We start from the raw sequence: 25,535 nt of genomic DNA, 5'->3' as shown, positions 1-25,535 counted from the left end.
TTAGGTTAGTATTGTGGAGTAACTACAAGGTTGTTGATCCATCCTCAGTTCAGGCTGTAACACAACACAATTAGGACATTATGGGGGCATTGTGTGTGTAGAGGTCAGTCACACACATCTAAATGTAATCCATTTGAAATTCAGGCTGTAACACAATTAGGAAAAAGAGTTGAATTAAAGTCCAATACTTTCTTTATTTGTTGTATGAGGAGGGTTTTCTGCTTTCTTGAACGGAACAATAGTGAAGTGCTTCATTATCGGTCACACTTGTGTGTGTGTGTGTGTGTGTGTGTGTGTGTGTGTGTGTGTGGTCACACATGGTAACCAAATACAATAAGGACTTGTCTACTGCCCTCCTAAAAACAGATGGGTAACACCTAAACCCCCCCCCACCTGGCCTGCCCCCTCCCCCTGGCCCGCCCCCGCCCCCTCCCCCTCCCCCTGGCCCTCCCCCTGGCCCTCCCCCTCCCTCATCAAACATTAGTAAAAAAAAAAAAAAACTTTATTTAACTAGGCAAATTCTTATTTACAATGACAGTCCTACCGGGGAACAGTGAGTTAACTGCCTTGTTCAGGGGGAAGAACGACAGATTTTTACCTTGTCAGCTCGGGCATTTAACCCAACAGCTTTTTGGTTACTAGCCCAACACTCTAACCACTAGGCTACCTGCCAAGTTAGACATGATAGCACCTTCGACAGACAGACAGACTTGACAGCTAATTGGAGCTAAACATTAGCTCACACAGCCTCACGTCATGTGGAAGTGTGTGACAGAGGCCACACAGAAACAGTGTGGATGTCACGTGTCAGCAGATCCTTTGTTTCAACACTACTACGACAATTTTTGTGTTGACAATATTATCAGATCTTTCCAAATAAAAACAACTGTCTCTGCTGTCTCTTTTAGATAAAAGCCCCTCTTATCTCTCTCTGTCACACAGACACACACACACACAGACACAGACACACACACACACACACAGACAGACACATCCAGCCAGAGGGGGTAATCGTCACGTTACTGGCAGTATCTGTAGCTTAGTGAGTCACAGTTCTATTTTTAGGTCCTCTTATAAACAGCCGGCACAGATCTACCCAGAGTCAGAAGTAGCTCTCACATGCTGAACACTACACATCCTCTGTATCTCTTTGTCTGTCGAACTCTCGCTCTCCCAAACTAACAGCCTGATAATCAGTTAGCCACACCTCACCTTAGCAAACAGACCCCATGCATGGCCTAATACTTACACCACAGATAAGGAAGGGTACAAGATATGGGGTCCCCCTCCCAGGGTTTTACTCATTAACAGAGGGATGTTTTTTTTTTAAAGAGAGAGTTGAATTGAGTTATTTTTCAAGTGGACACTAGTACCGCCCCATTGTGTAAATGTGCTTCTATGAAACTATGCAAATGATTCCCTCTTAATCACAATAGAGGTGACTACGCTGATTGAGGTGTGATAGCAGAGACAGTAGAGACAGTGTAGTGTGATAGCAGAGACAGTGTAGTGTGATAGCAAAGACAGTAGAGACAGTGTAGTGTGGTAGCAGATACAGTAGAGACAGTGTAGTGTGATAGCAGAGACAGTAGAGACAGTAGAGACAGTGTAGTGTGATAGCAGAGACAGAGACAGTGTAGTGTGATAGCAGAGACAGTAGAGACAGTGTAGTGTGTTAGCAGAGACAGTAGAGACAGTGTAGTGTGATAGCAGAGACAGTAGAGACAGTGTAGTGTGTTAGCAGAGACAGCAGAGACAGTAGAGACAGTAGAGACAGTGTAGTGTGATAGCAGAGACAGCAGAGACAGTGTAGTGTGATAGCAGAGACAGTAGAGACAGTGTAGTGTGTTAGCAGAGACAGCAGAGACAGTAGAGACAGTAGAGACAGTGTAGTGTGATAGCAGAGACAGCAGAGACAGCAGAGACAGCAGAGACAGCAGAGACAGCAGAGACAGTAGAGACAGTGTAGTGTGATAGCAGAGACAGCAGAGACAGTGTAGTGTGTTAGCAGAGACAGTGTAGTGTGATAGCAGAGACAGCAGAGACAGTGTAGTGTGTTAGCAGAGACAGTAGAGACAGTGTAGTGTGTTAGCAGAGACAACAGAGACAGTGTAGTGTGTTAGCAGAGACAGCAGAGACAGTGTAGTGTGTTAGCAGAGACAGTGTAGTGTGATAGCAGAGACAGTGTAGTGTGTTAGCAGAGACAGTGTAGTGTGATAGCAGAGACAGCAGAGACAGTGTAGTGTGTTAGCAGAGACAGTGTAGTGTGATAGCAGAGACAGCAGAGACAGTGTAGTGTGTTAGCCGAGACAGTGTAGTGTGATAGCAGAGACAGTGTAGTGTGTTAGCAGAGACAGTGTAGTGTGATAGCAGAGACAGCAGAGACAGTGTAGTGTGATAGCAGAGACAGTGTAGTGTGATAGCAGAGACAGTGTAGTGTGATAGCAGAGACAGCAGAGACAGTGTAGTGTGATAGCAGAGACAGTGTAGTGTGATAGCAGAGACAGTGTAGTGTGATAGCAGAGACAGTGTAGTGTGTGAGCAGAGACAGTGTAGTGTGTGAGCAGAGACAGTAGAGACAGTGTAGTGTGATAGCAGAGACAGTAGAGACAGTGTAGTGTGTTAGCAGAGACAGTGTAGTGTGTTAGCAGAGACAGTAGAGACAGTGTAGTGTGATAGCAGAGACAGCAGAGACAGTGTAGTGTGATAGCAGAGACAGCAGAGACAGTGTAGTGTGTTAGCAGAGACAGCAGAGACAGTGTAGTGTGTTAGCAGAGACAGTGTAGTGTGATAGCAGAGACAGCAGAGACAGTGTAGTGTGTTAGCAGAGACAGTGTAGTGTGATAGCAGAGACAGTAGAGACAGTGTAGTGTGTTAGCAGAGACAGTGTAGTGTGTTAGCAGAGACAGCAGAGACAGTGTAGTGTGATAGCAGAGACAGCAGAGACAGTGTAGTGTGATAGCAGAGACAGTGTAGTGTGATAGCAGAGACAGTGTAGTGTGATAGCAGAGACAGTGTAGTGTGATAGCAGAGACAGCAGAGACAGTGTAGTGTGATAGCAGAGACAGTGTAGTGTGATAGCAGAGACAGTGTAGTGTGATAGCAGAGACAGTGTAGTGTGATAGCAGAGACAGTGTAGTGTGTTAGCAGAGACAGTGTAGTGTGTTAGCAGAGACAGTAGAGACAGTGTAGTGTGATAGCAGAGACAGTAGAGACAGTGTAGTGTGATAGCAGAGACAGAGACAGTGTAGTGTGATAGCAGAGACAGTAGAGACAGTGTAGTGTGTTAGCAGAGACAGTAGAGACAGTGTAGTGTGATAGCAGAGACAGTAGAGACAGTGTAGTGTGTTAGCAGAGACAGCAGAGACAGTAGAGACAGTAGAGACAGTGTAGTGTGATAGCAGAGACAGTAGAGACAGTGTAGTGTGTTAGCAGAGACAGCAGAGACAGTAGAGACAGTAGAGACAGTGTAATGTGATAGCAGAGACAGTAGAGACAGTGTAGTGTGTTAGCAGAGACAGCAGAGACAGTAGAGACAGTAGAGACAGTGTAGTGTGATAGCAGAGACAGCAGAGACAGCAGAGACAGCAGAGACAGTAGAGACAGTGTAGTGTGATAGCAGAGACAGCAGAGACAGTGTAGTGTGTTAGCAGAGACAGTGTAGTGTGATAGCAGAGACAGCAGAGACAGTGTAGTGTGTTAGCAGAGACAGTAGAGACAGTGTAGTGTGTTAGCAGAGACAACAGAGACAGTGTAGTGTGTTAGCAGAGACAGCAGAGACAGTGTAGTGTGTTAGCAGAGACAGTGTAGTGTGATAGCAGAGACAGTGTAGTGTGTTAGCAGAGACAGTGTAGTGTGATAGCAGAGACAGCAGAGACAGTGTAGTGTGTTAGCAGAGACAGTGTAGTGTGATAGCAGAGACAGCAGAGACAGTGTAGTGTGTTAGCAGAGACAGTGTAGTGTGATAGCAGAGATAGTGTAGTGTGTTAGCAGAGACAGTGTAGTGTGTTAGCAGAGACAGTGTAGTGTGTTAGCAGAGACAGTAGAGACAGTGTAGTGTGATAGCAGAGACAGTGTAGTGTGTTAGCAGAGACAGTGTAGTGTGATAGCAGAGACAGTGTAGTGTGATAGCAGAGACAGTGTAGTGTGTTAGCAGAGACAGCAGAGACAGTGTAGTGTGTTAGCAGAGACAGTGTAGTGTGATAGCAGAGACAGCAGAGACAGTGTAGTGTGTTAGCAGAGACAGTGTAGTGTGATAGCAGAGACAGTAGAGACAGTGTAGTGTGTTAGCAGAGACAGTGTAGTGTGTTAGCAGAGACAGCAGAGACAGTGTAGTGTGATGATAGCAGAGACAGCAGAGACAGTGTAGTGTGATAGCAGAGACAGTGTAGTGTGATAGCAGAGACAGTGTAGTGTGATAGCAGAGACAGCAGAGACAGTGTAGTGTGATAGCAGAGACAGTATAGTGTGATAGCAAAGACAGTGTAGTGTGATAGCAGAGACAGTGTAGTGTGATAGCAAAGACAGTGTAGTGTGATAGCAGAGACAGTGTAGTGTGTTAGCAGAGACAGTGTAGTGTGTTAGCAGAGACTGTAGAGACAGTGTAGTGTGTTAGCAGAGACAGTAGAGACAGTGTAGTGTGATAGCAGAGACAGTGTAGTGTGTTAGCAGAGACAGTGTAGTGTGTTAGCAGAGACAGTAGAGACAGTGTAGTGTGTTAGCAGAGACAGTGTAGTGTGTTAGCAGAGACAGTAGAGACAGTGTAGTGTGATAGCAGAGATAGTGTAGTGTGTTAGCAGAGACAGTAGAGACAGTGTAGTGTGATAGCAGAGACAGTGTAGTGTGTTAGCAGAGACAGTGTAGTGTCATAGCAGAGACAGTGTAGTGTGTTAGCAGAGACAGTGTAGTGTGTTAGCAGAGACAGTAGAGACAGTGTAGTGTGATAGCAGAGACAGTGTAGTGTGTTAGCAGAGACAGTGTAGTGTGATAGCAGAGACAGTGTAGTGTGATAGCAGAGAAAGTGTAGTGTGTTAGCAGAGACAGTAGAGAGAGTGTAGTGTGATAGCAGAGACAGTGTAGTGTGTTAGCAGAGACAGTAGAGACAGTGTAGTGTGATAGAAGAGACAGTAGAGACAGTGTAGTGTGATAGCAGAGACAGTGTAGTGTGTTAGCAGAGACAGTAGAGACAGTGTAGTGTGATAGCAGAGACAGTGTAGTGTGTTAGCAGAGACAGTGTAGTGTCATAGCAGAGACAGTGTAGTGTGATAGCAGAGACAGTGTAGTGTGTTAGCAGAGACAGTGTAGTGTGTTAGCAGAGACAGTGTAGTGTGTTAGCAGAGACAGTAGAGACAGTGTAGTGTGATAGCAGAGACAGTGTAGTGTGTTAGCAGAGACAGTGTAGTGTGATAGCAGAGACAGTGTAGTGTGATAGCAGAGAAAGTGTAGTGTGTTAGCAGAGACAGTAGAGAGAGTGTAGTGTGATAGCAGAGACAGTGTAGTGTGTTAGCAGAGACAGTAGAGACAGTGTAGTGTGATAGAAGAGACAGTAGAGACAGTGTAGTGTGATAGCAGAGACAGTGTAGTGTGTTAGCAGAGACAGTAGAGACAGTGTAGTGTGATAGCAGAGACAGTGTAGTGTGTTAGCAGAGACAGTGTAGTGTGTTAGCAGAGACAGTAGAGACAGTGTAGTATGATAGCAGAGACAGTAGAGACAGTGTAGTGTGATAGAGACAGTGTAGTGTTTTAGCAGAGACAGTAGAGACAGTGTAGTGTGATAGCAGAGACAGTGTAGTGTGTTAGCAGAGACAGTAGAGACAGTGTAGTGTGATAGCAGAGACAGTAGAGACAGTGTAGTGTGGTAGCATAGACAGTGTAGTGTGTTAGCAGAGACAGTAGAGACAGTGTAGTGTGTTAGCAGAGACAGTGTAGTGTGTTAGCAGAGACAGTAGAGACAGTGTAGTGTGATAGCAGAGGACAGTAGAGACAGTGTAGTGTGATAGCAGAGACAGTGTAGTGTGATAGCAGAGACAGTGTAGTGTGATAGCAGAGACAGTGTAGTGTGATAGCAGAGACAGTAGAGACAGTGTAGTGTGATAGCAGAGACAGTGTAGTGTGTTAGCAGAGACAGTAGAGACAGTGTAGTGTGATAGCAGAGACAGTAGAGACAGTGTAGTGTGATAGCAGAGACAGTGTAGTGTGATAGCAGAGACAGTGTAGTGTGTTAGCAGAGACAGTGTAGTGTGTTAGCAGAGACTGTGTAGTGTGATAGCAGAGACAGTGTAGTGTGTTAGCAGAGACAGTAGAGACAGTGTAGTGTGATAGCAGAGACAGTGTAGTGTGTTAGCAGAGACAGTGTAGTGTGATAGCAGAGACAGTGTAGTGTGTTAGCAGAGACAGTGTAGTGTGTTAGCAGAGACAGTAGAGACAGTGTAGTGTGATAGCAGAGACAGTGTAGTGTGTTAGCAGAGACAGTGTAGTGTGATAGCAGAGACAGTGTAGTGTGATAGCAGAGACAGTGTAGTGTGTTAGCAGAGACAGTAGAGACAGTGTAGTGTGATAGCAGAGACAGTGTAGTGTGATAGCAGAGACAGCAGAGACAGTGTAGTGTGTTAGCAGAGACAGTGTAGTGTGGATAGCAGAGACAGCAGAGACAGTGTAGTGTGTTAGCAGAGACAGTGTAGTGTGATAGCAGAGACAGTAGAGACAGTGTAGTGTGTTAGCAGAGACAGTGTAGTGTGTTAGCAGAGACAGCAGAGACAGTGTAGTGTGATAGCAGAGACAGCAGAGACAGTGTAGTGTGATAGCAGAGACAGTGTAGTGTGATAGCAGAGACAGTGTAGTGTGATAGCAGAGACAGCAGAGACAGTGTAGTGTGATAGCAGAGACAGTGTAGTGTGATAGCAAAGACAGTGTAGTGTGATAGCAGAGACAGTGTAGTGTGTTAGCAGAGACAGTGTAGTGTGTTAGCAGAGACAGTAGAGACAGTGTAGTGTGTTAGCAGAGACAGTAGAGACAGTGTAGTGTGATAGCAGAGACAGTGTAGTGTGTTAGCAGAGACAGTGTAGTGTGTCAGCAGAGACAGTAGAGACAGTGTAGTGTGTTAGCAGAGACAGTGTAGTGTGTTAGCAGAGACAGTAGAGACAGTGTAGTGTGATAGCAGAGACAGTGTAGTGTGTTAGCAGAGACAGTAGAGACAGTGTAGTGTGATAGCAGAGACAGTGTAGTGTGTTAGCAGAGACAGTGTAGTGTCATAGCAGAGACAGTGTAGTGTGTTAGCAGAGACAGTAGAGACAGTGTAGTGTGATAGAAGAGACAGTGTAGTGTGATAGCAGAGACAGCAGAGACAGTGTAGTGTGTTAGCAGAGACAGTGTAGTGTGATAGCAGAGACAGCAGAGACAGTGTAGTGTGTTAGCAGAGACAGCGTAGTGTGATAGCAGAGACAGCAGAGACAGTGTAGTGTGATAGCAGAGACAGTGTAGTGTGATAGCAAAGACAGTGTAGTGTGATAGCAAAGACAGTGTAGTGTGATAGCAGAGACAGTGTAGTGTGTTAGCAGAGACAGTGTAGTGTGTTAGCAGAGACAGTAGAGACAGTGTAGTGTGTTAGCAGAGACAGTAGAGACAGTGTAGTGTGATAGCAGAGACAGTGTAGTGTGTTAGCAGAGACAGTGTAGTGTGTTAGCAGAGACAGTGTAGTGTGTTAGCAGAGACAGCAGAGACAGTGTAGTGTGATAGCAGAGACAGCAGAGACAGTGTAGTGTGATAGCAGAGACAGTGTAGTGTGATAGCAGAGACAGCAGAGACAGTGTAGTGTGATAGCAGAGACAGGTAGTGTGATAGCAAAGACAGTGTAGTGTGATAGCAAAGACAGTGTAGTGTGATAGCAGAGACAGTGTAGTGTGTTAGCAGAGACAGTGTAGTGTGTTAGCAGAGACAGTAGAGACAGTGTAGTGTGTTAGCAGAGACAGTAGAGACAGTGTAGTGTGATAGCAGAGACAGTGTAGTGTGTTAGCAGAGACAGTGTAGTGTGTCAGCAGAGACAGTAGAGACAGTGTAGTGTGTTAGCAGAGACAGTGTAGTGTGTTAGCAGAAACAGTAGAGACAGTGTAGTGTGATAGCAGAGACAGTGTAGTGTGTTAGCAGAGACAGTAGAGACAGTGTAGTGTGATAGCAGAGACAGTGTAGTGTGTTAGCAGAGACAGTGTAGTGTCATAGCAGAGACAGTGTAGTGTGTTAGCAGAGACAGTGTAGTGTGTTAGCAGAGACAGTAGAGACAGTGTAGTGTGATAGCAGAGACAGTGTAGTGTGTTAGCAGAGACAGTGTAGTGTGATAGCAGAGACAGTGTAGTGTGATAGCAGAGACAGTAGAGACAGTGTAGTGTGATAGCAGAGACAGTGTAGTGTGTTAGCAGAGACAGTAGAGACAGTGTAGTGTGATAGCAGAGACAGTAGAGACAGTGTAGTGTGATAGCAGAGACAGTGTAGTGTGTTAGCAAGACAGTAGAGACAGTGTAGTGTGATAGCAGAGACAGTGTAGTGTGTTAGCAGAGACAGTGTAGTGTGTTAGCAGAGACAGTAGAGACAGTGTAGTGTGATAGCAGAGACAGTAGAGACAGTGTAGTGTGGTAGCATAGACAGTGTAGTGTGTTAGCAGAGACAGTAGAGACAGTTGTAGTGTGTTAGCAGAGGACAGGTGTAGTGTGTTAGCAGAGACAGTAGAGACAGTGTAGTGTGATAGCAGAGACAGTAGAGATAGTGTAGTGTGATAGCAAGACAGTGTAGTGTGATAGCAGAGACAGTGTAGTGTGATAGCAGAGACAGTGTAGTGTGATAGCAGAGACAGTAGAGACAGTGTAGTGTGATAGCAGAGACAGTGTAGTGTGTTAGCAGAGACATTGTAGTGTGATAGCAGAGACAAGTAGAGACAGTGTAGTGTGATAGCAGAGACAGTAGAGACAGTGTAGTGTGTTAGCAGAGAGACAGTGTAGTGTGTTAGCAGAGACAGCAGAGACAGTGTAGTGTGATAGCAGAGACAGCAGAGACAGTGTAGTGTGATAGCAGAGACAGTGTAGTGTGATAGCAGAGACAGTGTAGTGTGATAGCAGAGACAGCAGAGACAGTGTAGTGTGATAGCAGAGACAGTGTAGTGTGATAGCAAAGACAGTGTAGTGTGGTATAGCAGCGACAGTGTAGTGTGTTAGCAGAGACAGTGTAGTGTGTTAGCAGAGACAGTGTAGTGTGTTAGCAGAGACAGTGTAGTGTGTTAGCAGAGACAGTAGAGACAGTGTAGTGTGTTAGCAGAGACAGTAGAGACAGTGTAGTGTGATAGCAGAGACAGTGTAGTGTGTTAGCAGAGACAGTGTAGTGTGTCAGCAGAGACAGTAGAGACAGTGTAGTGTGTTAGCAGAGACAGTGTAGTGTGTTAGCAGAGACAGTAGAGACAGTGTAGTGTGATAGCAGAGACAGTGTAGGTGTTAGCAGAGACAGTGTAGTGTGATAGCAGAGACAGTGTAGTGTGATAGCAGAGACAGTGTAGTGTGTTAGCAGAGACAGTAGAGACAGTGTAGTGTGATAGCAGAGACAGTGTAGTGTGTTAGCAGAGACAGTAGAGACAGTGTAGTGTGATAGCAGAGACAGTAGAGACAGTGTAGTGTGATAGCAGAGACAGTGTAGTGTGTTAGCAGAGACAGTAGAGACAGTGTAGTGTGATAGCAGAGACAGTGTAGTGTGTTAGCAGAGACAGTGTAGTGTGTTAGCAGAGACAGTAGAGACAGTGTAGTGTGATAGCAGAGACAGTAGAGACAGTGTAGTGTGGTAGCATAGACAGTGTAGTGTGTTAGCAGAGACAGTAGAGACAGTGTAGTGTGTTAGCAGAGACAGTGTAGTGTGTTAGCAGAGACAGTAGAGACAGTGTAGTGTGATAGCAGAGACAGTAGAGACAGTGTAGTGTGATAGCAGAGACAGTGTAGTGTGATAGCAGAGACAGTGTAGTGTGATAGCCAGAGACAGTGTAGTGTGATAGCAGAGACAGTAGAGACAGTGTAGTGTGATAGCAGAGACAGTGTAGTGTGTTAGCAGAGACAGTGTAGTGTGATAGCAGAGACAGTAGAGACAGTGTAGTGTGATAGCAGAGACAGTAGAGACAGTGTACTGTGTTAGCAGAGACAGTGTAGTGTGATAGCAGAGACAGTGTAGTGTGATAGCAGAGACAGTGTAGTGTGATAGCAGAGACAGTAGAGACAGTGTAGTGTGATAGCAGAGACAGTGTAGTGTGATAGCAGAGACAGTGTAGTGTGATAGCAGAGACAGTGTAGTGTGTTAGCAGAGACAGTGTAGTGTGTTAGCAGAGACAGTGTAGTGTGATAGCAGAGACAGTGTAGTGTGATAGCAGAGACAGTAGAGACAGTGTAGTGTGATAGCAGAGACAGTAGAGACAGTGTAGTGTGATAGCAGAGACAGTGTAGTGTGTTAGCAGAGACAGCAGAGACAGTGTAGTGTGATAGCAGAGACAGTGTAGTGTGATAGCAGAGGCAGTGTAGTGTGTTAGCAGAGACAGTGTAGTGTGATAGCAGAGACAGTGTAGTGTGTTAGCAGAGACAGTGTAGTGTGTTAGCAGAGACAGTGTACTGTGTTAGCAGAGACAGTGTAGTGTGATAGCAGAGACAGTGTAGTGTGATAGCAGAGACAGTGTAGTGTGATAGCAGAGACAGTAGAGACAGTGTAGTGTGATAGCAGAGACAGTGTAGTGTGATAGCAGAGACAGTGTAGTGTGATAGCAGAGACAGTGTAGTGTGTTAGCAGAGACAGTGTAGTGTGTTAGCAGAGACAGTGTAGTGTGATAGCAGAGACAGTGTAGTGTGATAGCAGAGACAGTAGAGACAGTGTAGTGTGATAGCAGAGACAGTAGAGACAGTGTAGTGTGATAGCAGAGACAGTGTAGTGTGTTAGCAGAGACAGCAGAGACAGTGTAGTGTGATAGCAGAGACAGTGTAGTGTGATAGCAGAGGCAGTGTAGTGTGTTAGCAGAGACAGTGTAGTGTGTTAGCAGAGACAGTGTAGTGTGTTAGCAGAGACAGTGTAGTGTGTTAGCAGAGACAGTGTAGTGTGTTAGCAGAGACAGTGTAGTGTGTTAGCAGAGACAGTAGAGACAGTGTAGTGTGATAGCAGAGACAGTGTAGTGTGGTAGCAGAGACAGTGTAGTGTGGTAGCAGAGACAGTGTAGTGTGGTAGCAGAGACAGTGTAGTGTGTTAGCAGAGACAGTGTAGTGTGTTAGCAGAGACAGTGTAGTGTGGTAGCAGAGACAGTGTAGTGTGTTAGCAGAGACAGTAGAGACAGTGTAGTGTGTTAGCAGAGACAGTGTAGTGTGTTAGCAGAGACAGTGTAGTGTGTTAGCAGAGACAGTGTAGTGTTTAGGGGTGTGGATAGCAGAGACAGTGTATGGTGATAGCAGAAGACAGTAGAGACAGTGTAGTGTGTTAGCAGAGACAGTATAGTGTGTTAGCAGAGGACAGTGTAGTGTGTTAGCAGAGACAGTGTAGTGTGTTAGCAGAGACAGTAGAGACAGTGTAGTGTGATAGCAGAGACAGTGTAGTGTGTTAGCAGAGACAGTGTAGTGTGTTAGCAGAGACAGTGTAGTGTGTTAGCAGAGACAGTAGAGACAGTGTAGTGTGATAGCAGAGACAGTGTAGTGTGTTAGCAGAGGACAGTGTAGTTGGTTAGCAGAGACAGTGTAGTGTGTTAGCAGAGACAGTGTAGTGTGTTAGCAGAGACAGTGTAGTGTGTTAGCAGAGACAGTAGAGACAGTGTAGTGTGATAGCAGAGACAGTGTAGTGTTAGCAGAGACAGTGTAGTGTGTTAGCAGAGACAGTGTAGTGTGTTAGCAGAGACAGTGTAGTGTGTTAGCAGAGACAGTGTAGTGTGTTAGCAGAGACAGTGTAGTGTGTTAGCAGAGACAGTGTAGTGTGTTAGCAGAGACAGTGTAGTGTGGTAGCAGAGACAGTGTAGTGTGGTTAGCAGAGACAGTGAGAGTGTTAGCAGGACAGTAAGACAGTGTAGTGTGATAGCAGAGACAGTGTAGTGTGTTAGCAGAGACAGTAGAGACAGTGTAGTGTGTTAGCAGAGACAGTGTAGTGTGTAGCAGAGACAGTGTAGTGTGATAGCAGAGACAGTGTAGTGTGATAGCAGAGACAGTGTAGTGTGATAGCAGAGACGGTGTAGTGTGATAGCAGAGACAGTGTAGTGTGTTAGCAGAGACAGTGTAGTGTGTTAGCAGAGACAGTGTAGTGTGTTAGCAGAGACAGTGTAGTGTGTTAGCAGAGACAGTGTAGTGTGGTAGCAGAGACAGTAGAGACAGTGTAGTGTGTTAGCAGAGACAGTAGAGACAGTGTAGTGTGTTAGCAGAGACAGTGTAGTGTGTTAGCAGAGACAGTGTAGTGTGATAGCAGAGACAGTGTAGTGTGATAGCAGAGACAGTGTAGTGTGATAGCAGAGACGGTGTAGTGTGATAGCAGAGACAGTGTAGTGTGTTAGCAGAGGACAGTGTAGTGTGTTAGCAGAGACAGTGTAGTGTGTCAGCAGAGACAGTGTAGTGTGATAGCAGAGACAGTAGAGACAGTGTAGTGTGATAGCAGAGACAGTGTAGTGTGGTAGTAGAGACAGTGTAATGTGATAGCAGAGACAGTGTAGTGTGATAGCAGAGACAGAGTAGTGTGTCAGCAGAGACAGTGTAGTGTGTCAGCAGAGACAGTGTAGTGTGTCGCAGAGACAGTGTAGTGTGTCAGCAGAGACAGTGTAGTGTGTCAGCAGAGACAGTGTAGTGTGTCAGCAGAGACAGTGTAGTGTGTTAGCAGAGACAGTGTAGTGTGTCAGCAGAGACAGTGTAGTGTGTCAGCAGAGACAGTGTAGTGTGTCAGCAGAGACAGTGTAGTGTGTTAGCAGAGACAGTGTAGTGTGTCAGCAGAGACAGTGTAGTGTGTCAGCAGAGACAGTGTAGTGTGTCAGCAGAGACAGTGTAGTGTGTCAGCAGAGACAGTGTAGTGTGTCAGCAGAGACAGTGTAGTGTGTCAGCAGAGACAGTGTAGTGTGTCAGCAGAGACAGCAGAGACAGTGTAGTGTGTCAGCAGAGACAGTGTAGTGTGTTAGCAGAGACAGTGTAGTGTGTCAGCAGAGACAGTGTAGTGTGTTAGCAGAGACAGTGTAGTGTGTCAGCAGAGACAGTGTAGTGTGATAGCAGAGACAGTAGAGGACAGTGTAGTGTGATAGCAGAAGACAGTAGAGACAGTGTAGTGTGATAGCAGAGACAGTGTAGTGTGATAGCAGAGACAGTGTAGTGTGATAGCAGAGACAGTGTAGTGTGTTAGCAGAGACAGTGTAGTGTGTCAGCAGAGACAGTGTAGTGTGTCAGCAGAGACAGTGTAGTGTGTCAGCAGAGACAGTGTAGTGTGTCAGCAGAGACAGTGTAGTGTGTCAGCAGAGACAGTGATAGTGTGTCAGCAGAGACAGTGTAGTGTGTTAGCAGAGACAGTGTAGTGTGTCAGCAGAGGACAGTGTAGTGTGTCAGCAGAGACAGTGTAGTGTGTCAGCAGAGACAGTGTAGTGTGATAGCAGAGACGGTGTAGTGTGATAGCAGAGACAGTGTAGTGTGTTAGCAGAGACAGTGTAGTGTGTTAGCAGAGACAGTGTAGTGTGTTAGCAGAGACAGTGTAGTGTGTTAGCAGAGACAGTGTAGTGTGGTAGCAGAGACAGTAGAGACAGTGTAGTGTGTTAGCAGAGACAGTAGAGACAGTGTAGTGTGTTAGCAGAGACAGTGTAGTGTGTTAGCAGAGACAGTGTAGTGTGATAGCAGAGACAGTGTAGTGTGATAGCAGAGACAGTGTAGTGTGATAGCAGAGACGGTGTAGTGTGATAGCAGAGACAGTGTAGTGTGTTAGCAGAGACAGTGTAGTGTGTTAGCAGAGACAGTGTAGTGTGTCAGCCAGAGACAGTGTAGTGTGATAGCAGAGACAGTAGAGACAGTGTAGTGTGATAGCAGAGACAGTGTAGTGTGGTAGTAGAGACAGTGTAATGTGATAGCAGAGACAGTGTAGTGTGATAGCAGAGACAGTGTAGTGTGTCAGCAGAGACAGTGTAGTGTGTCAGCAGAGACAGTGTAGTGTGTCAGCAGAGACAGTGTAGTGTGTCAGCAGAGACAGTGTAGTGTGTCAGCAGAGACAGTGTAGTGTGTCAGCAGAGACAGTGTAGTGTGTTAGCAGAGACAGTGTAGTGTGTCAGCAGAGACAGTGTAGTGTGTCAGCAGAGACAGTGTAGTGGTGTAGCAGAGACAGTGTAGTGTGTTAGCAGAGACAGTGTAGTGTGTCAGCAGAGACAGTGTAGTGTGTCAGCAGAGACAGTGTAGTGTGTCAGCAGAGACAGTGTAGTGTGTCAGCAGAGACAGTGTAGTGTGTCAGCAGAGACAGTGTAGTGTGTCAGCAGAGACAGTGTAGTGTGTCAGCAGAGACAGTGTAGTGTGTCAGCAGAGACAGCAGAGACAGTGTAGTGTGTCAGCAGAGACAGTGTAGTGTGTTAGCAGAGACAGTGTAGTGTGTCAGCAGAGACAGTGTAGTGTGTTAGCAGAGACAGTGTAGTGTGTCAGCAGAGACAGTGTAGTGTGATAGCAGAGACAGTAGAGACAGTGTAGTGTGATAGCAGAGACAGTGTAGTGTGGTAGTAGAGACAGTGTAATGTGATAGCAGAGACAGTGTAGTGTGATAGCAGAGACAGAGTAGTGTGTTAGCAGAGACAGTGTAGTGTGTCAGCAGAGACAGTGTAGTGTGTCAGCAGAGACAGTGTAGTGTGTCAGCAGAGACAGTGTAGTGTGTCAGCAGAGACAGTGTAGTGTGTCAGCAGAGACAGTGTAGTGTGTCAGCAGAGACAGTGTAGTGTGTCAGCAGAGACAGTGTAGTGTGTTAGCAGAGACAGTGTAGTGTGTCAGCAGAGACAGTGTAGTGTGTCAGCAGAGACAGTGTAGTGTGTCAGCAGAGACAGTGTAGTGTGTTAGCAGAGACAGTGTAGTGTGTCAGCAGAGACAGTGTAGTGTGTCAGCAGAGACAGTGTAGTGTGTCAGCAGAGACAGTGTAGTGTGTCAGCAGAGACAGTGTAGTGTGTCAGCAGAGACAGTGTAGTGTGTCAGCAGAGGACAGTGTAGTGTGTCAGCAGAGACAGCAGAGACAGTGTAGTGTGTCAGCAGAGACAGTGTAGTGTGTTAGCAGAGACAGTGTAGTGTGTCAGCAGAGACAGTGTAGTGTGTCAGCAGAGACAGTGTAGTGTGTCAGCAGAGACAGTGTAGTGTGTCAGCAGAGACAGCAGAGACAGTGTAGTGTGTCAGCAGAGACAGTGTAGTGTGATAGCAGAGACAGTGTAGTGTGTCAGCAGAGACAGTGTAGTGTGTCAGCAGCGACAGTGTAGTGTGTCAGCAGAGACAGTGTAGTGTGTCAGTAGAGACAGTGTAGTGTGTCAGCAGAGACAGTGTAGTGTGTCAGCAGAGACAGTGTAGTGTGTCAGCAGAGACAGTGTAGTGTGTTAGCAGAGACAGTGTAGTGTGTCAGCAGAGACAGTGTAGTGTGTCAGCAGAGACAGTGTAGTGTGTCAGCAGAGACAGTGTAGTGTGTCAGCAGAGACAGTGTAGTGTGTCAGCAGAGACAGTGTAGTGTGTCAGCAGAGACAGTGTAGTGTGTCAGCAGAGACAGTGTAGTGTGTCAGCAGAGACAGTGTAGTGTGTCAGCAGAGACAGTGTAGTGTGATAGCAGAGACAGTAGAGACAGTGTAGTGTGATAGCAGAGACAGTGTAGTGTGATAGCAGAGACAGTGTAGTGTGTCAGCAGAGACAGCAGAGACAGTGTAGTGTGTCTGCAGAGACAGTGTAGTGTGTTAGCAGAGACAGTGTAGTGTGTCAGCAGAGACAGTGTAGTGTGTCAGCAGAGACAGCAGAGACAGTGTAGTGTGTCAGCAGAGACAGTGTAGTGTGATAGCAGAGACAGTGTAGTGTGTCAGCAGCGACAGTGTAGTGTGTCAGCAGAGACAGTGTAGTGTGTCAGCAGAGACAGTGTAGTGTGTCAGCAGAGACAGTGTAGTGTGTCAGCAGAGACAGTGTAGTGTGTCAGCAGAGACAGTGTAGTGTGTCAGCAGAGACAGTGTAGTGTGTCAGCAGAGACAGTGTAGTGTGTCAGCAGAGACAGTGTAGTGTGTCAGCAGAGACAGTGTAGTGTGTTAGCAGAGACAGTGTAGTGTGTCAGCAGAGACAGTGTAGTGTGTCAGCAGAGACAGTGTAGTGTGTCAGCAGAGACAGTGTAGTGTGTCAGCAGAGACAGTGTAGTGTGTTAGCAGAGACAGTGTAGTGTGTCAGCAGAGACAGTGTAGTGTGTCAGCAGAGACAGTGTAGTGTGTCAGCAGAGACAGTGTAGTGTGTTAGCAGAGACAGTGTAGTGTGTCAGCAGAGACAGTGTAGTGTGTCAGCAGAGACAGTGTAGTGTTGTCAGCAGAGACAGTGTAGTGTGTCAGCAGAGACAGTGTAGTGTGTCAGCAGAGACAGTGTAGTGTGTCAGCAGAGACAGTGTAGTGTGTTAGCAGAGACAGTGTAGTGTGTCAGCAGAGACAGTGTAGTGTGTCAGCAGAGACAGTGTAGTGTGTCAGCAGAGACAGTGGTAGTGTGTCAGCAGAGACAGTGTAGTGTGTCAGCAGAGACAGGTGTAGTGTGCAGCAGAGACAGTGTAGTGTGTTAGCAGAGACAGTAGAGACAGTGTAGTGTGATAGCAGAGACAGTGTAGTGTGTTAGCAGAAATAGTAGAGACAGTGTAGTGTGATATCAGAGACAGTGTAGTGTGTTAGTAGAGACAGTGTAGTGTCATAGCAGAGACAGTGTAGTGTGTTAGCAGAGACAGTAGAGACAGTGTAGTGTGATATCAGAGACAGTGTAGTGTGTCAAGCAGAGACAGTGTAGTGTTCAGCAGAGACAGTGTAGTGTGTCAGCAGAGACAGTGTAGTGTGTCAGCAGAGACAGCAGAGACAGTGTAGTGTGATAGCAGAGACAGTGTAGTGTGGTCAGCAGAGACAGTGTAGTGTGTCAGCAGAGACAGTGTAGTGTGTCAGCAGAGACAGTAGAGACAGTGTAGTGTGATAGCAGAGACAGTGTACGTGTGTCAGCAGAGACAGTGTAGTGTGTCAGCAGAGACAGTGTAGTGTGTCAGCAGAGACAGTGTAGTGTGTCAGCAGAGACAGTGTAGTGTGTCAGCAGAGACAGTGTAGTGTGTCAGCAGAGACAGTGTAGTGTGTCAGCAGAGACAGTGTAGTGTGTCAGCAGAGACAGTGTAGTGTGTTAGCAGAGACAGTGTAGTGTCAGCAGAGACAGTGTAGTGTGATAGCAGAGACAGTGTAGTGTGTTAGCAGAGACAGTGTAGTGTGTTAGCAGAGACAGTGTAGTGTGTCAGCAGAGACAGTGTAGTGTGTCAGCAGAGACAGTAGAGACAGTGTAGTGTGTTAGCAGAGACAGTGTAGTGTGGTAGCAGAGACAGTGTAGTGTGGTAGCAGAGACAGTGTAGTGTGTCAGCAGAGACAGTGTAGTGTGTTAGCAGAGACAGTGTAGTGTGTCAGCAGAGACAGTGTAGTGTGTCAGCAGAGACAGTGGTAGTGTGTCAGCAGAGACAGTGTAGTGTGTTAGCAGAGACAGTGTAGTGTGTCAGCAGAGACAGTGTAGTGTGTCAGCAGAGACAGTGTAGTGTGTCAGCAGAGACAGTGTAGTGTGTCAGCAGAGACAGTGTAGTGTGTCAGCAGAGACAGTGTAGTGTGTCAGCAGAGACAGTGTAGTGTGTTAGCAGAGACAGTGTAGTGTGTCAGCAGAGACAGTGTAGTGTGTCAGCAGAGACAGTGTAGTGTGTCAGCAGAGACAGTGTAGTGTGTCAGCAGAGACAGTGTAGTGTGTCAGCAGAGACAGTGTAGTGTGTTAGCAGAGACAGTAGAGACAGTGTAGTGTGATAGCAGAGACAGTGTAGTGTGTTAGCAGAAATAGTAGAGACAGTGTAGTGTGATATCAGAGACAGTGTAGTGTGTTAGTAGAGACAGTGTAGTGTCATAGCAGAGACAGTGTAGTGTGTTAGCAGAGACAGTAGAGACAGTGTAGTGTGATATCAGAGACAGTGTAGTGTGTCAGCAGAGACAGTGTAGTGTGTCAGCAGAGACAGTGTAGTGTGTCAGCAGAGACAGTGTAGTGTGTCAGCAGAGACAGCAGAGACAGTGTAGTGTGATAGCAGAGACAGTGTAGTGTGTCAGCAGAGACAGTTGTAGTGTGTCAGCAGAGACAGTGTAGTGTGTCAGCAGAGACAGTAGAGACAGTGTAGTGTGATAGCAGAGACAGTGTAGTTGTGTCAGCAGAGACAGTGTAGTGTGTCAGCAGAGACAGTGTAGTGTGTCAGCAGAGACAGTGTAGTGTGTCAGCAGAGACAGTGTAGTGTGTCAGCAGAGACAGTGTAGTGTGTCAGCAGAGACAGTGTAGTGTGTCAGCAGAGACAGTGTAGTGTGTCAGCAGAGACAGTGTAGTGTGTTAGCAGAGACAGTGTAGTGTGTCAGCAGAGACAGTGTAGTGTGATAGCAGAGACAGTGTAGTGTGTTAGCAGAGACAGTTTAGTGTGTTAGCAGAGACAGTGTAGTGTGTCAGCAGAGACAGTGTAGTGTGTCAGCAGAGACAGTAGAGACAGTGTAGTGTGTTAGCAGAGACAGTGTAGTGTGGTAGCAGAGACAGTGTAGTTGGTAGCAGAGACAGTGTAGTGTGTCAGCAGAGACAGCAGAGACAGTGTAGTGTGATAGCAGAGACAGTGTAGTGTGTCAGCAGAGACAGTGTAGTGTGTCAGCAGAGACAGTGTAGTGTGTCAGCAGAGACAGTGTAGTGTGTCAGCAGAGACAGTGTAGTGTGTCAGCAGAGACAGTGTAGTGTGTTCAGCAGAGACAGTGTAGTGTGTCAGCAGAGACAGTGTAGTGTGTCAGCAGAGACAGTGTAGTGTGTCAGCAGAGACAGTGTAGTGTGTCCAGCAGAGACAGTGTAGTGTGTCAGCAGAGACAGTGTAGTGTGTCAGCAGAGACAGTGTAGTGTGTCAGCAGAGACAGTGTAGTGTGGTCAGCAGAGACAGTGTAGTGTGTAGCAGAGACAGTGTAGTGTGTCAGCAGAGACAGTGTAGTGTGTCAGCAGAGACAGTGTAGTGTGTCAGCAGAGACAGTGTAGGTGTTCAGCAGAGACAGTGTAGTGTGGTAGCAGAGACAGTGTAGTGTGGTAGCAGAGACAGTGTAGTGTGTAGCAGAGACAGTGTAGTGTGTTAGCAGAGACAGTGTAGTGTGTCAGCAGAGACAGTGTAGTGTGTCAGCAGAGACAGTGTAGTGGTGTCAGCAGAGACAGTGTAGTGTGTCAGCAGAGACAGTGTAGTGTGTCAGCAGAGACAGTGTAGTGTGTCAGCAGAGACAGTGTAGTGTGTTAGCAGAGACAGTGTAGTGTGTAGCAGTGACAGTGTAGTGTGTTAGCAGAGACAGTGTAGTGTGATAGCAGAGACAGTGTAGTGTGTCAGCAGAGACAGTGTAGTGTGTCAGCAGAGACAGTGTAGTGTGTTAGCAGAGACAGTGTAGTGTGTCAGCAGAGACAGTGTAGTGTGTTAGCAGAGACAGTGTAGTGTGTCAGCAGAGACAGTGTAGTGTGTTAGCAGAGACAGTGTAGTGTTGTTAGCAGAGACAGTGTAGTGTGTCAGCAGAGACAGTGTAGTGTGTCAGCAGAGACAGTGTAGTGTGTCAGCAGAGACAGTGTAGTGTGTCAGCAGAGACAGTGTAGTGTGTCAGCAGAGACAGTGTAGTGTGTCAGCAGAGACAGTGTAGTGTGTCAGCAGAGACAGTGTAGTGTGTCAGCAGAGAGTAGTGTGTCAGCAGAGACAGTGTAGTGTGTCAGCAGAGACAGTGTAGTGTGTTAGCAGAGACAGTGTAGTGTGTCAGCAGAGACAGTAGAGACCGTGTAGTGTGTTAGCAGAGACAGTGTAGTGTGTCAGCAGAGACAGTGTAGTGTGTCAGCAGAGACAGTGGTAGTGTGGTAGCAGAGACAGTGTAGTGTGTCAGCAGAGACAGTGTAGTGTGGTAGCAGAGACAGTGTAGTGTGTCAGCAGAGACAGTGTAGTGTGTCAGCAGAGACAGTGTAGTGTGTCAGCAGAGACAGTGTAGTGTGTCAGCAGAGACAGTGTAGTGTGTTAGCAGAGACAGTGTAGTGTGTCAGCAGAGACAGTGTAGTGTGTCAGCAGAGACAGTGTAGTGTGTTAGCAGAGACAGTAGAGACAGTGTAGTGTGTCAGCAGAGACAGTGTAGTGTGTCAGCAGAGACAGCAGAGACAGTGTAGTGTGTTAGCAGAGACAGTAGAGACAGTGTAGTGTGTCAGCAGAGACAGTGTAGTGTGTCAGCAGAGACAGCAGAGACAGTGTAGTGTGTTAGCAGAGACAGTAGAGACAGTGTAGTGTGTCAGCAGAGACAGTAGAGACAGTGTAGTGTGTCAGCAGAGACAGTGTAGTGTGTCAGCAGAGACAGCAGAGACAGTGTAGTGTGTCAGCAGGAGACAATGTAGTGTGTCAGCAGAGACAGTGTAGTGTGTCAGCAGAGACAGTGTAGTGTGTCAGCAGAGACAGTGTAGTGTGTCAGCAGAGACAGTGTAGTGTGTCAGCAGAGACAGTGTAGTGTGTTAGCAGAGACAGTGTAGTGTGTTAGCAGAGACAGTGTAGTGTGTCAGCAGAGACAGTGTAGTGTGATAGCAGAGACAGCAGAGACAGTGTAGTGTGTCAGCAGAGACAGTGTAGTGTGATAGCAGAGACAGTGTAGTGTGATAGCAGAGACAGCAGAGACAGTGTAGTGTGTCAGCAGAGACAGTGTAGTGTGTCAGCAGAGACAGTGTAGTGTGTCAGCAGAGACAGTGTAGTGTGTTAGCAGAGACAGTGTAGTGTGTTAGCAGAGACAGTGTAGTGTGTCAGCAGAGACAGTGTAGTGTGTCAGCAGAGACAGTGTAGTGTGTCAGCAGAGACAGTGTAGTGTGTTAGCAGAGACAGTGTAGTGTGTTAGCAGAGACAGTGTAGTGTGTCAGCAGAGACAGTGTAGAGAAAACACTCTGCAACAAAAAAGCTGGTCATAGAATGAAGTTTCTTATGAGACGATCTTGCATCGGTGCGCGACACGAAGGACATTACCAACGGCCAACGCAACGACACCAGTCACAGAGGAGAGTGAACTACTGTGGCCTGGCGCCGGCCCTGCTGATGGTTACACGACTCGTTAATGGCTCACAATTGGGTTAATGTCCTGGTATTCAGGGCTCTATTGTTCCTCACTCGGACATCAATGCAAATGCAATCGAAAAATCACATTAAAAAAAAAACACTTCATGAGTGAGGAAGCAGCAGAAAGGCCAATTGTTTTTTTTGCTATTTTATTACCCGGAGCTACAGAGAGAGAGAGAGAGAGAGAGAGAGAGAGAGAGAGAGAGAGGCATAGAGCGAGTGGGGAGCGTCCGACTGTGTAAGTGTGTGGGAGTGGGAGTGCTGGAACAGGCACAGACTGGGAGAGAGAGAAAACAAGCATGGAATATTGACTCACCCAAGTAGAGTTCTTCTTACCAGTTATTTATCATCCTATCTAATTAAAAAAAGACTTGGCATCAAACCGAGAGAAGGAAGCTAGATAAGATAGCTAGCTAGGCTAGGCCAGGCTAGGCCACGCTAGGCTAGGCTAATTCAGGCTACATGACAAAAGCTTCTCCCTGCCTGACAAAAAACGCAATTCAAATGTCTAAGATATGACCGCATCGGTAACATAATTCCTGCAGTCAGCATGCCAATTGCACACTCCCTCAAAACTTGAGATATCTGATATCGTGGCCTTATAGTTTCCCCCAGCACAAGGTTCACCTGTGTAATGATCATGATGTTTAAATCAGCTTCATGATATGCCACACCTGTCAGGTGGATGGATTATCTTGGCAAAGGAGAAATGCTCACTAACAGGGATGTAAACAAATTTGTGCAACAACATTTGAGAGAAATAAACTTTCTGGGATCTTTAACTTCACGTGTTGCGTTGACATGTTCGGTTCAAATCAGATTTACTCAAATGTTTTGCTTGTATTACAGTCTTTCTACCTTCCCGAAAATACCTCCTATTTTGTGACAACTGATGTGTTCACTACTTCCGTGGTTGATGTCTAGCCTCCCTTATGGCTCAGATCAGGTGCCTACATATACTACAGACACCATAGACATCCTTCAAAAAACACACAAACACACGTCAATGTTTATGTTCATCAATGATTGTCTAGTCCATGATTCATATCATCGATTGGACAGTGTATTTTGGTTTATACGTTGTTGTTTTTTCATGGTAAATGACTCGGCGATATGGTAGTTCTATTTCCCGTTGTATTTTTTGAGATAAACGTCAGCTTCAACTGAGAACAAGTGTTTATTATTATTTTTTATTACACAACAGTCAGCTCAGAGAGGCCCAGCTCAGAGAGGCCCAGCTCAGAGAGGCCCAGCTCAGAGAGACCCAGCTCAGAGAGGCCCAGCTCAGAGAGGCCCAGCTCAGAGAGGCCCAGCTCAGAGAGGCCCAGCTCAGAGAGGCCCAGCTCAGAGAGGCCCAGCTCAGAGAGGCCCAGCTCAGAGAGACCCAGCTCAGAGAGGCCCAGCTCAGAGAGGCCCAGCTCAGAGAGGCCCAGCTCAGAGAGACCCAGCTCAGAGAGACATTAATGTAGAAAGGAAAATTAATGTGTTTATGCAACAAATGCTAGTGCATCGAATCATATCGCATTAAACTAAATCGATTAATTCTGTAATCAAATCGAATCGCACCTAATCGTTTCAAACTAAAACGTGTGGTTCCTTCCAGATGCAGAAGGCCACCGATAGGTCGATGTAGTGGAATGAGATGCAGCCAAGCCGCCTTCCAGATGCAGAAGGCCACCGATAGGTCGATGTAGTGGAATGAGATGCAGCCAAGCCGCCTTCCAGATGCAGAAGGCCACCGATAGGTCGATGTAGTGGAATGAGATGCAGAAAAGCAGATATATGTCTAGCTTAAATTGATGGATTTTAATGGGGACTTTTAAAATATTTTTATATACATTTTACTTTTGATTGACGCACCGGTGCTTCTCTTAAGGATTTTAACCTGTCTACTCCCCCTTCATCTACACTGATTGAACAGGTGTCATCAATGAGGGAACATAGCTTTCACCTGGATTCACCTGGTCAAGTCTGTGTCATGGAAAGAGTAGTCGTTCCTGATGTTCACTGTACTTCAGAAGTGTAAATAATAGTACTTTCTGAATTCTGTGACCAGGTTCCATCCTCCAGCATATCTGCTTGGTAATTTGTGGTGTTGGGTTGGGTTGGGGGGGGGATGGTTCTATTGAATGGTTCTATTAAATGGTTCTAGCTCAGAATGTGGTTGAATCGGTGACAAGGCTCTATTTTTAGCAGGCTTATTTGTGGCCACCCCAGTTGGCAAAATGTCTGGACTTTTCTTTTCACAGTGAATTATTTTATTTAACCTTTATTTAACTAGGCAAATAAGTTAAAGAACAAATTCTTATTTACAATGACGGCCTAGAATAACCACAAGCCAGAGCAGTCTGGCAGTGGGTGGCACCAGCACCAGCACCATACCCAACCAAACACACAGACACAGTTAGTTAACCTTTGACCCTTACCAGTTGAACATGTTCCTGGTTGAACTGGTCTCCGATCTCCCGGAGCTTACGTCCGATCCTGACCTCCGTGCTATCCTCCACCTGCTCTTCATCTAGTCTCTCCTCCATTCTCCTTCTCTCCTCCTCATCGTCGTCCTCTCTCCTACCCTCCCCCTCATCGTTCTGCCTCTCACCCGGATCGTCCATAGGCTCAAACTGAGCTGGGAAGTGCAAACAGAATCCAGCGTTGCCTGTGGGAAAGAAAAACGGATATTGTTCAGTTGTTTTATAATGGCTGGATTTCGCCTCTGATTCACCATCGGTTAGTGAGATATGCGGTTGACCCAATCATAATAAACCAAAGCGTTTTTCAATTGGGTTTAATAATGATTTTGGGGAGAAGGGTGTAGGGATTAGGGAGACAACAGATCTCTTCCCCCTATTTGAAGTGTACAGATTAGTGTGGGGACTTAAGTTAGAACTGGCCCTCGACTCTGGTCTCGTGACAAGCAGCTAATCTTTCTAGATTTACTGGTGGTTGTGTTTATGTGCCAGGAACAGAAAACACAATGCTCCTTTTGTCTGTCACCAAAGAGTGGCTGGCAGGCTAGGTGACTCACGGTGTTTACTTTAGCATGACGCCGCTGTACCGGCGCCAGTAACACTAAACTGGTTCTAGTTTCTTACAGTCAAATTATAGAGTACCAAAACAGTAGAAACTCCCTCTATACGAGCGTGTCAGTAGAAACTCCCTCTATACGAGCGTGTCGGTAGAAACTCCCTCTATACGAGCGTGTCGGTAGAAACTCCCTCTATACGAGCGTGTCGGTAGAAACTCCCTCTATACGAGCGTGTCGGTAACCGGTAGAAACTCCCTCTATACGAGCGTGTCGGTAACCGGTAGAAACTCCCTCTATACGAGTGTGTCGGTAACCGGTAGGAACTCCCTCTATACGAGTGTGTCGGTAACCGGTAGGAACTCCCTCTATACGAGCGTGTCGGTAGAAACTCCCTCTGTACGAGCGTGTCGGTAGAAACTCCCTCTATACGAGCGTGTCGGTAACTGGTAGAAACTCCCTCTATACGAGCGTGTCGGTAGTCAGTAGAAACTCCCTCTTTACGAGCGTGTCGGTAGAAACTCCCTCTTTACGAGCGTGTCGGTAACCGGTAGAAACTCCCTCTTTACGAGCGTGTCGGTAGTCAGTAGAAACTCCCTCTTTACGAGCGTGTCGGTAACCGGTAGAAACTCCCTCTTTACGAGCGTGTCGGTAACCGGTAGAAACTCCCTCTTTACGAGCGTTTCGGTAGAAACGCCCTCTTTACGAGCGTGTCGGTAACCGGTAGAAACTCCCTCTATACGAGCGTGTCGGTAACCGGTAGAAACTCCCTCTTTACGAGCGTGTTGGTAGAAACTCCCAGAGCAGTCTGGCAGTTTAGTCACCGACGATTGGCACGCTTTACCTGCCATTGTCAAAGCCACTAAGAAAACAATTATCTTTGTGTAATAAAAATAGATCTGGATGTTTCTTAGTCCACAGTGAGGGATGGACAAGAACACAAAGAGATGGAGGAGGCTGGAGACGGGGAACAGCGTCCTAAACTGGATGCCGGTGAGAGAGGTAAAAGGTCACACACTATAAAAAAAAATTATAATACATTTTTTAAAATAAAAATAAATATATAATTATATAAATAAATAAATATATAAATAAATAAATAAATGGGAAAAAAGTGTCTAGTGTCTACGACAAGTCACGGATCATAACAATTGCTGCCTGCTGGTTAGAACAGTAGGCTGTGTTTACGCGTCTGAAC

The 25,535-nt window shown here is 46.5% G+C and overlaps 1 protein-coding gene across 2 annotated transcripts in view; it reads right to left on the bottom strand.

Annotated features, from left to right (window-relative positions):
- Positions 1-25,535, bottom strand: part of LOC109884558 (BCL2 modifying factor 2) — a 41,053-nt gene that overhangs the window by 5,679 nt on the left and 9,839 nt on the right. The window contains exons 3-4 of one of the 2 annotated variants that reach the window (XM_031836762.1): positions 23,742-23,971; positions 21,057-21,670 (exon numbers count right to left, since the gene is read on the bottom strand). In XM_031836762.1, the coding sequence (XP_031692622.1) occupies positions 21,662-21,670; positions 23,742-23,971 (239 nt within the window). In that variant the 3' untranslated portion in view covers positions 21,057-21,661. Of the gene's footprint in view, positions 1-21,056; positions 21,671-23,741; positions 23,972-25,535 lie in introns of those variants that run through there. The other variant, XM_031836761.1, reaches the window with a different exon arrangement.

The sequence above is a fragment of the Oncorhynchus kisutch genome, linkage group LG12 (genome assembly GCF_002021735.2).
Source record: "Oncorhynchus kisutch isolate 150728-3 linkage group LG12, Okis_V2, whole genome shotgun sequence".
Lineage (NCBI taxonomy): Eukaryota > Metazoa > Chordata > Actinopteri > Salmoniformes > Salmonidae > Oncorhynchus > Oncorhynchus kisutch.
Note: the sequence above shows the minus strand (reverse complement) of the source record. Positions and strands in the feature narration are given on the sequence as shown.